The sequence below is a fragment of the Sander lucioperca genome, chromosome 4 (genome assembly GCF_008315115.2).
Source record: "Sander lucioperca isolate FBNREF2018 chromosome 4, SLUC_FBN_1.2, whole genome shotgun sequence".
Classification (NCBI taxonomy): domain Eukaryota; kingdom Metazoa; phylum Chordata; class Actinopteri; order Perciformes; family Percidae; genus Sander; species Sander lucioperca.
The window spans coordinates 17993944-18004700 of NC_050176.1; the positions used below are offsets into that span (position 1 = coordinate 17993944).

General features: G+C 40.5%; 2 protein-coding genes and 1 long non-coding RNA gene across 3 annotated transcripts; 1 reads left to right on the forward strand and 2 right to left on the reverse strand.

The window, feature by feature from the left end:
- Positions 1–110: 110 nt before the first annotated feature.
- Positions 111–3494, forward strand: LOC116042934 (urotensin-2 receptor). The gene has a single exon (XM_031289417.2). It carries the CDS (start codon positions 1403–1405, stop codon positions 2483–2485), a length of 1083 nt encoding a protein of 360 aa, XP_031145277.2. The 5' UTR covers positions 111–1402; the 3' UTR covers positions 2486–3494.
- Positions 3495–5052: 1558 nt separating this feature from the next.
- lgals2b (lectin, galactoside-binding, soluble, 2b) lies at positions 5053–10192 on the reverse strand. The gene is made up of 4 exons (XM_031289028.1): positions 10052–10192; positions 7289–7362; positions 6978–7137; positions 5053–5480 (listed from the first exon to the last, which is right to left on the reverse strand). Exons 1-4 carry the CDS (start codon positions 10175–10177, stop codon positions 5334–5336), a joined length of 507 nt encoding a protein of 168 aa, XP_031144888.1. The 5' UTR covers positions 10178–10192; the 3' UTR covers positions 5053–5333.
- Positions 6410–6967, reverse strand: LOC116042713. The gene is made up of 2 exons (XR_004103302.1): positions 6785–6967; positions 6410–6733 (listed from the first exon to the last, which is right to left on the reverse strand). It is a non-coding gene; the product is annotated as an uncharacterized LOC116042713 (long non-coding RNA).
- Positions 10193–10757: the final 565 nt, after the last annotated feature.

The following is a 10757-nucleotide window of genomic DNA, read 5'->3' on the forward strand; positions in this document are numbered from 1 at the left end:
ATTCCAAAACTAGGTCCCCCCTGAGCCCATTCAGTGCTCTTCTAGAAAAACTATTCTGTAAAAAAATATGCCAGATTTCCTTGCACCATCAACTTCAACTTCGGCAGAAACGTAGATGCTTAAATACTCCTTATGATTCACAGAGCAGAAAGCAGGTGTATTGATAACGTTTTTTAAAACTTCTGAAGATAAGGATTTCAGCCAATCGTTTAAAATTAAGAGGTTATATCCCTAAAGCAAGCTGGAATTAATAAATGCACTCCTTACTCGTGCATACAGTATGTCTGATGTTTGGCTGTTGTATCTGGGAATGTGTTTGTGGTTGTGGACAATTGCCCCCGCCATTGATTTCTGGGTGTCCAAAACTACAGAGCCAGCAGACCTGAGAGGCCTTAGAGGAATACCTCATAAATCTATAGGCCCATGCTAGTTTTTCACTCTGGTGAGAAAGAGGGAGGACATGGGACGGGAGAGACGAGGAGGGAGAGAGTGACCAAGAAAACTCCAAAGAACACAGACACAACAGTCTTCTATCAAACCAGGGAGTCAAATGGATCTGACGTTCATCTGCGATGCATCAAATCATTTACGGAGGTACAGAGGAGCAGCAGTGAGGCACTAACACGGATTGTTTGGATAATGCAAATGAGCTTTACTACATAGGTGTCTATATACCGGTAGAAATCTAGAAGAGAGACAAGACACATTTTGACTGAATATAGTACAGCTGTGGATTCAACCCTACTTGATCCAATCCAAGAAGAAAACAACCAAAACTGGATATGTACTGTAGTCACACGAGTGGACACAGATTTCTTTTTTTCATGTATTGAAAGTGACATAATTAATCCCCATAGGGAGACTCTTCCTGGAAATGTCAGCAACTGAAGCCTCGCTCAAGCACACCTCGGCACTGCAGGAGTTTGCCATCAGAGACTTTGAACGCAGTTCACCAAGTTGAAAGGCAGTGTCCTTACTCACCCTGTGCCACCCTGATTTTGGAAAAACATAGGACCATAGCTGTGTGGAGGACTTTTTTTTTTGTGGGGATAGGCAGTACAAGTCACAGGAGGCTCTGTAGTTACTGAAGCTGCTTGCCATGTCCAATGTGGATTAACACAGGTGTCACCTATTGCCCGTTTCTTGGATTTTGCTTCAACAGTTTACAGGTTTTAACAAAATTCAATTTATGACAAGTAATGTTTGCTTTTCACCTGGATTTCTTGGGACATATTTTCAAAAATGACTTGTCTTTACAATCAGCTGCCATCTTCACTCTGTGCTCCGCATCACAGCAGGAAATACCAACTTTAAAACCTTTTTCCAATTTAATGCAGGAGCCAACCATCAGATAAATCTGTGTAAATTGGCCTGACCTCTGCCCTTTGATTGTGAACCTGCGATGAACTGCACTCCTAATGCCACCATCACTCCACAGCTGGGACTAGTCCTGAGCCCAGGGCCTGGAGATGGAGGGTCCCAGGAAGGTGGTGGTGGTGGTGGTGGTGGTGAAGGCAGCGGGGACCTTTGGGTGACATTCCTGCTCGGTGCCACACTGATGATCATGTGCGCCATGGGTGTGGCGGGCAACACGTACACACTCATCATTACCCGCTCAGCCGCCTTGCGCCGGACAGGTTCCATGTACGTTTACATCATCAATCTGGCTCTAGCAGACCTGCTCTACCTCTCCACCATCCCCTTTGTGGTCTGCACCTACTTCGCCCACGACTGGCTGTTTGGCGAGGCTGGCTGTCGCATCCTGCTGAGTATCGACCTCCTCACCATGCATGCCAGCGTCTTCATTTTGGTTGCTATGAGCCTGGAACGCTACCGTGCCGTTGCTAGGCCCTTCAGCGCCCACAGGTCCTCGTCCCGTAAACGAAAGCTAGCGGCAGGGATTATCTGGGGTTTGGCTTTTGTGCTAACGCTTCCCATGATGGTGATGATCCGACTCAGGGAGGGCAAACCAACTGCCGCTGGTTTGGTTAAGAGGATATGCTTCCCTACCTGGACCCCTGAGGCCTTCAAGGCTTATATCACAGTCCTGTTTCTTACAAGTGTTTTAGTTCCTGGATTGGTAATCGTCGGGCTGTATGTGGGGCTAGCCGGCCGCTACTGGGCAGTGCAGGCTAGTTTAGGAGGTAGCAGCCGGTCTGCCCGGAGGAGAGGACTCAAACAAAAAGTCGTGTCAATGATCTTTAGCATCGTAATGGCCTACTGGGCGTGTTTCTTGCCTTTCTGGGGATGGCAGCTAGCCAGACTGTTCTCTCCAGAGTCTCTCAAAGCTTTGTCTCCAGCTGCTCATAATTATGTCAATTTCTTTGTCACGTGTCTGACCTATGGGAACAGTTGCATCAATCCATTTCTTTACACTCTTCTGACCCGGAACTATAAAGATTACTTGGCCCAGAAAGGTCAGTCTGTGGGTTCAAGCAGGGCTGACCCCGGGTCAGCTGTAACTTTGCCACTGCAGGACCTTTAGTGGATGAATAAGTGATTACTGAGCATAGACACTCGAGTGAGAAAAGGTTAGTAACTGTCAATGAGCCTAAGAGGGGACATTTCTAGTAATATTGTAGGCTACAAAAACTGGAAAATGTCCTTTTTGTGAGACACTTTGTACAGACTTTGTAAATGCTGCAAACATATGCAGTACGTTGCCAGCTCTGTTGAGAAGTTTAACCAGCGCTGTTAAGGATTTGGAGAAATTACGCACAGCAGGTGGATGTTTGCTAACATGAAAGTCTGACTGCAATTCTGGTTGGAGGGCAAACAGCACACATGGCACAGTATTTGATTTGTGTTCTGTATTATATAATCTAACACTTATCCCCACATGTACAGTACAAATGCCTGTCTAACAATCTCCAATTCTGCTGTCTTGGCATTGATGATATTATTCTGACAAATACAGATTGGATAGGATTTTTAAACTACTGTTTATTGGGTTTAAATGTGAGTTGTTTTCCAAAAGAAAAAAAAAGTTTAAATTGGCATTGGTAGTTCTGAAAATATTTTGGAATAAGAATAAAAAAAATAAAAAAAACTGCTTTAGTTTTTCCTTTACTCTCCTATTTGCCATCCACCTTACGCACCCATATAAACACATACATGTAAAGGATATTTCATCTTCTTCCGTGGAATGTGATTGCATCGTGCCACATTCCTCAGCCTCGAGCCACGGCTTCTTTGAGTCCTCCTGTAAATTGTCTCTGTAAGAATGTACCTCGTCTCACGTCGTATGGTCCCTCTTTTTGCATTATGCTATTTTATCCTCTATTATTTGCTCTATCCTTACAGTTAAGTCCCTATTTGGCCACATTCATGATTCTTATTTAACTTACAGTTCAGTTTAAAAATTTTCTGCTTTGTTTTGTTCACATAGCCATGTGGCCAATGTCTAATACCAGTATCAACATGTCACCCTTTTGTACAAACTTGCATTATAAAAGTAAATACCGCCACAGACGTCCAGATATATGCAGATAATACAATAATAAAATGTGTTTACATTTATTAAAGTGCTCATATTATGCTCATTTTCAGGTTCATAATTGTATTTAGAGGTTGTACCAGAATAGGTTTACATGGTTTCATTTTCAAAAAACACCATCTTTTTGTTGTACTGCTGCAGCTCCTCTTTTCACCCTGTGTGTTGAGCTCTCTGTTTTAGCTACAGAGTGAGGCGTCTCACTTCTGTTCCATCTTTGTTGGGAGTCACACATGCGCAGCAGTAGCTAGGTAAGGACAACTAGCCAGTTAGTTGGGCGTTATTATGGAACCCACACAACTTCTAGGCAAGGCCTGCCCTTCAATAGCATTCACACACTACTATTGGCCAGGTGTCCATAATAACGCGTCAGTTGCAGAGTATGAGGGCGTGCCACGCTAGCAGCTAGGCAAGCATTATAACGTGTGTTACAAAGTGACGCACGTTTGTCACTGAAGTAAAGGCTGGACTACAATAGAGCTGTTTGGAGCAGTTTGTGAACAGTGTTTTTTCTGGAAGATGTTACGTCCCTTCGGGGTGGACTCTGGGCTTTTTCACTTTGTAAACCTATAACGTGCACAAAAAAGATAAATACCACAATAAAGGAAAGGGAAAAAGCCAAAAAGCAGAATATGAGCACTTTAAGTCATCACCTATGGTCATCATGCAGCTTCAGTGGCTCTTACTTAGTTTTGATACCGTTAAAGTTGGCAGCTTTTTTTAGTTGCTTTAAAACATGCACTGGTTTCATTATATCATGTGTTGCATCTGTCAACAATTCAAAGAGTGTGATTTAAAATGTGTCCTTTCTGAACACCTTGGGGTGGCAGTAGCTCAGTTTGTAGGGAGTTGGGTAGGGAGGTGCCAGTTCACCTCCTGGCCACTGCCAATGTGCTCTTGAGCAAGGCATCGAACCCCCAACTGCTCGGGGCGCCTTTCCATCGACAGCTGCAGCCCCCTCACTCTCATCGCTCCATTAGTGCATGTATCGGTGCGCATGTGTGTGTATTTCAGGTCTACATGTGTGTAAAAACAGCAGAGTGAAAACATTGTAATTTCCCTTGTGGGTTTAACATTATTAAATGATTATCATTTCACTAAAGGTGGCAACGACAAACCAGCATGAATTTTGCAATTATTTTTTGTTGTTGCAAGTTTGCTATTAAGGTTCAAAATTAGCACAATCTATTAGCCAAATGCTGGTAAAATATTCAAGTGGCTGGTAAATTTGCTTCACTCACCAGCCAAAAAAACAAAGGTAATCTAGTGAATGGCTGGTAAAATTTGAACATTCGCTAGCCATTTGGCTGGTGTACGAAAAAGTTAATTTTAAACACTGTGAAATTGCTATTTGTCAAATAGTCAAACATATGACTGGTATTAGAATTAGGACCGTATTAGAAAAAAATTAACTGATTCAGACACAAGCAATGGCTGTGTTTCATGGATGTTGCATATAGAGTTGAATAACATACATCAATTGTTGATTGGAGATTGTGTATGGTGTTTGTGTTAGTGTGTGTTAGAGAGTGAGAGATAGGGACAGAGACCCTTTGTCCTTTTTTCCCACAGCATTTATTAACAAACCCACTGACTGATGAGATGTCAAACAGACACAGTGTATGTAATGTGCTGTGGCTCCCTCTTTAGGCCATGTTCTCTTATTACAACATCAACACTCCCTGTTGGTATACAGTACATCACTAGTGTTGTTTTTCCCATAAGCCTCAGCACATGAAACGATTAATTATCAGGCCTGATTGGCTGATGTAATGTAAAACAGACTTTTACAGCAAAACACAAAATGTGGACAGGTCAGGATTTAAGAAGAGTTCAACTTCTATTTGACCTTGACGCCGATGATCCTTGCATCACCGCTGACATCAAAGTACTTGTACTTGACGTCTCCCAGTCGGTTGGGGAAGTTCAGCATGGAGCCGTCAGGAAGCCTGATGTAAAACTGCGAGCTGTTGAAGTTGATGTGAAACTGAGGAACGAAGGACAAAGGTAGATAGAGGGAATGAAGTCATTTATCTTTCAGTGTCAAGTTTCAGTTCTATTCATACAATAAAACAGTTAAGAGGACACGTATGTAAAGAGAAATACTGAGATAGATAAGCAAGACCATCTCTCTCAGCGGCTATTAAGTTTTACGAGCCTATAAAGCCCCTTTGTGATTGGATAGCTCGGTGTCTGTTGATTTAACAGTGTTACGGCACAGATACCAAGCCCGCTAATGAACTTCCTTATGGCGAAATACTTAATGAAATTTGAGCTTGAGCCAAATGACTCGATAAATACAGCAAACGTACTTTGCCAATTGTCTGCAAAAAAATATTCTTTAAAATACAGCAGGTCTGTGTGTGAACCATAATCAGCACCAAAAGCAGCTCTAAACCTTTGTTGTCTAAACAATGCTAAAACCATAAGAATGCAACTTAATACTCTGCCAACGTTGCTTTCGGGATTAGATGTTTGCCCTATAATGGCAAGCTGCAGAATGTCATGTAAAAATAATTCAAGTCAGGTAAAACACTTTCAGGGGCAGAATTTATATCAGTAGCATTTCTGTTGTCACATTTATTTTTTATTATCTGTCTTTCTTAGAATACTGATAAAACATGATGATTGTGTGTACTGAAAACCAAACTGGCTTAAAGTGAGACTATATAACTTCCGAGAGAATGAAATAACTGTCTTGCTCTTAGAAATGAAAAGGTGAAATGACAAGCAATAATTAATAATACTAATTCAAAATGCTGATACAACTTTTCTTGGTCTGGTATGAATATCAGTAGCTTATGGTGACTAATGAACCTTTATCATAGCAGAAATGTTGCCTTGTCATAGTAGGAAACACCAGGTAGGCTAAATTGATAACATTAACAATGGCTAAATTAAGTTTATTCCAGTGACCCAGCATGCACAATACCAGGGCCTCCCTGAAGTAGATAAGTAGTAGTTTTAAACACGTGGTTAACGTTGTGAATTGAAACAAAACTACTTGGTTAGGTTTAGGAAAAGATCATGGTTTGAGTTAAAATAAATATGTTTGTTACGTTACTTTATGTAACTCCTCCCTGCACGGACTTTGATTAGAAAAATAGGCTATTTGTGATATCAGACAGGGCTACACTATGACATGAAAAAGGTCTATTTTAGCTAATATTAGCAAACGTTTAGATAGATATTGCTGTGTAACTGATGTTAATGAGTCAGTATAATGACTAGGTGATTACTCTCTCTTCTTGTGCTCATGCTACTGTGTTACCATTTTATTGTAATTGGCACTTGGCAAAGTTTATGAAGTCTTTCTCTAAAGTTACTGCTAAAGAGTGCACTGTATGGGTATTACAGTCTCTCTATTTACACCCTTTAGACTAAACCTTGTAAGTGTATGTAATGATTTTGCTGTTTGGTATCAGACTAAACAGAATTCTTAGATATTACAGACAATTTACACCTTTATCCTCTCCCAACACACCTTGCATTCCTCCCCACGCACAAAGGGGAAGTTTCCCTCACACTCCTCGGAGCCCCAGCATCCACCGGACAAGGAATTGAAGACGATGGTGTTGCTGTCGAAACGGGGGTTGAAGTGCAATGCGATGTTCTCAGCGTCATGACCGAAGTTAATGGCAAAGCTGCAATAAAGGCAGAAACGCAGAGTTCAAACGACGGTGTGCAGTGAAAAAGGGAAGAAGTGGATAAAACATGAACTGTATCAACTTCCTCCTGATTAAACACAACTGATCCACACCATTGACAACTCAATCTCTTATGAGGGGAACTTACGAATTGCAGTCGTCCTTGGGCTTGACGCGGATCTTGAACTCCTGCCCCTCCTTGAATGTCATATCCTTGATTAACTGTAAAGAGAAATGACAAAGAGGAACATGAGAACTGATTTGGATGGATGGATAGATGGATGGATGAGTCTTAATAAAAAGGACCTTTTCATAGATTAAAATCTAACTTCACTGCACACAGAATAAAAGTGGCTCTATTGAGGAAACAAGTGAATTTACAACTTTTAAATGAGAACATGTGCACAACTAGTTACCTTTTCTCATTTTAGTACAGCTAAAGTTTGGATCAGACCACTAATTTGGGGAGAGAGGAGATATTTTACAAGAAGCAGGGGAAATTTGAACTATTGACTGCTCTGTTTTCACATTTAAAACCCTATTGTGTTATAGAAACTAGAGTGCAAAGACATACAGTGCACAGTGTATCAGTGTATCAGTTGAAGACATTGCATCTCTTTAATCTACGGGATGCAAAATTGATTTGGCGTATCATTTAAATATTTTAGAGACAAACAGAATGATTGCGCAGTGTACTGTGGGAGAATTACTGATAATAGGTGTCCTTGTTTTAGCTGTTGATGATCAACCAGGGTGGAACATGTACCCTCAGGCTGTAAAAGTACTGAAATGGAAGGTGCCGTATTTGTTCCTTGACATGTGGTGACACAGTAAAACCATAAAAAGACGCCCACACACAGACCTTCTGCCACAATATCTGCACACACTAGATAAGTACCACTATCACACCTCTCTTGAAGGTGTGTGTGTGTGTGTGTGTGTGTGTGTGTGTGTGTGTGTGTGTGTGTGTGTGTGTGTGTGTGTGTGTGAGTGTGTGTCCGTGTGCATGTGCGTGTGCATGCCTGTTTGTATATATGCTGGACATTACCTGATTTGACTTACAAATCAGGTTACATTACCTGATTTGAGTGTGTGTGTGTGTGTGTGTGTGTGTGTGTGTGTGTGTGTGGCCATCACCTGATTTGAGTTACACATGAACTTTAACATCCTGGCCCCTATATACATATACCACACCTATAGATAGCACTCACGATATAGTCTTTACATTCATGTTGTATCTCTTATCTCAGATCAATACTGGTTTATCATTGACTGCACAGGCAGGAGTGTTGGAGAATAATTAAGTCATGGTACACATTATTAATAATGCCTGTGGAAATTTGAGTCATCCTAAGGATTAGGAGCAGTGTGCAACCTCCTAGCACATTGCCATTCTTTTATTGCCAAGCCATTGGACATATTATACCTTGCAATACATGCATGTCTCATAGGGGTGGGACTCACCAGAGGCCTCACAATACGATATCATAATGATACTTATGCCATGCTACAATATTATTGCGATTTTAAACATATTGCAATATTCTGCGATATATTGCAATTTATTAACCTTTTCCCAATTTCAAATTATGTCCCCAAAAGGAAACTTTGTCAACATCTGTCTTTATCTCAAAAGATACATTTCTCTGTTTGTTCATCTCACTTCAATTGTATTGCTGCAAAATGATTGTCAAGCAGACAAACTGACCAACACACATATAATAATTGATCGATACTTGGCGCCTGTGTTTCGATACAGTATTGCCACAGTAAAAAAAACGCAATACTATGCCGTATTGATTTTTTCCCCCCAACCCTAATGTCTCACAGGGATCAAACAGGCTCAGGTCTTTACTGTGGGGGGACTAAGTAGGCTAAATCATGAGGCACTTATAGTGTGACACTAGAAGTGTTACATAGGTGAAGAGCACTTCTAGAGAGACATTTTTAGATTTGTTTGTCAGCTTTGGTTTTGATCTGCACACCTTTGTCACACTGTAGAAGTGAGAAATATTTCCGTGTCCCTGGACTGAATGTAAATGATTGACAAGATGTCAGTAAAAAACTATAGCTGTAGAAAAAAAACAATACCTGAAAAAAATGGCAAATGTGCTAATGCTACCAAACCCTTTCTCTCCTTTCTGTGGACAAGTTATCAGCACTTTAAAAAAAATCTGGTTAATCAGTGTTAACAACTCTCCAAAACCTCTTTAATCCTTGTGTTGTCCTTCTGGGTCAAAACTGAAATAGAAAAAAATGTTGACGCTTTTTAGACACTTTTTGTATCGCTTTTTGAGGCTTTTTTTCAACATCTTAGTTTTTTTTCCTATACTACCATCAGTATACTGTACACACCACTCACACCAATGTATTACCACTAGTTTTACACTATTTTTTTTTTCTCAAATTCATGGTCCAGAAACCTCATTATGATATTATATAATTTGTGTGTGTTTTGTCAAAGTTTAAAAAGTTTAAAAACACCCAAAATTCAATAAAGTAGTGAACTGATCCTTCGTTTAACTTGCAAGGAGCGTTGTATGGAACCATCCATGTAATTTTTGGACAAATTTTTGGTAGAAACTTAAAAATGGGTCAAATTTGACCCGAGGACAACAGGAGGGTTAAAATGTACCACTTCGACGTTACTTATATTCAACCTGTAAATATGAAATGTGTGAATATTGGTTTAAAACAGCAAGATATACAGTACCTCTCATTACATATTACAGTCATTATTATATAAGTCAGATCATAGGATATGGCTATAGAGTTTGGAGAGAATAGGATAAACATTCTTGTTCTGAGCTTTTAATGCCATAACTAAGATAAGGAATAACAAGCTAATGAATATTTGTCCATGTGGAGAATGAAGAAATATCCTACGGATGAAGCCTTTCACACCACTTACCATCGTTGCTGTCTTCAGTGGGTTGTTCCTCCAGTGAAAGAGCTCTGCAGGCAGGTGAGTGGTTTTTATAACACTGGTGACGCTGGCGGCAGGAAGTGACAAACAAGGAAAGGGTTGTAAAAACATGACTAATCACACATAATTGCCCTTCAATGGTACTACTTGTTGTTCTGCTTTACAGGATGGTTGTAGTTTTGGATGGAAACTCCTTGGCATAAAAATACATATCTATCCGCATTAGCATTGTTTACAATTACAATTAAAGGTGCAATAGGTAAGCCTTATAAAACTAACTTTCTGTCATATTTGCTGAAACTGACCCTATGTTTCAGTAGAACTACATAAAGCATGTAATTAAAAAAAAAAAAAAATCCAGCTCCTCAGGCACCACCTACAGCCTGTAGTGCGATTTGCAAAAATCCACAGCTCCCTGTTCAGATGAACCAATCAGGGCCAGGGGGGGTGTCTAACTGCGTGTCAGTCACTGCTCATGCACACGCATTCATTCTCCCTTGGGCTTTAGTGGAAAGGGGGGAGGGACGTCCTGGATCTTCGCAATCCTACCTACGGCACCTTTAAGTTATATTGTACACATAATTCACATAGTGTGCTTGGTAGACTTTGATGTTTTTTTTCTTAAGAAAAATAATTAACTTGTTAACTTTCTGAGTTTGTCAATAATCTGCATATGTGGGTAACTGAGATT

Coding starts and splice junctions, on each gene's coding strand:
- LOC116042934 (XM_031289417.2), top strand. CDS start 1,403: ATGAACTGCACTCCTAATGCCACCATCACTCCACAGCTGGGACTAGTC.
- lgals2b (XM_031289028.1), bottom strand. CDS start 10,177: ATGTTTTTACAACCCTTTCCTTGTTTGTCACTTCCTGCCGCCAGCGTC. Junction 7,138..7,288: donor CCCAAGGACGACTGCAATTC/GTAAGTTCCCCT, acceptor CCTTTATTGCAG/CTTTGCCATTAACTTCGGTC. Junction 5,481..6,977: donor TGCGTGGGGAGGAATGCAAG/GTGTGTTGGGAG, acceptor TTCGTTCCTCAG/TTTCACATCAACTTCAACAG.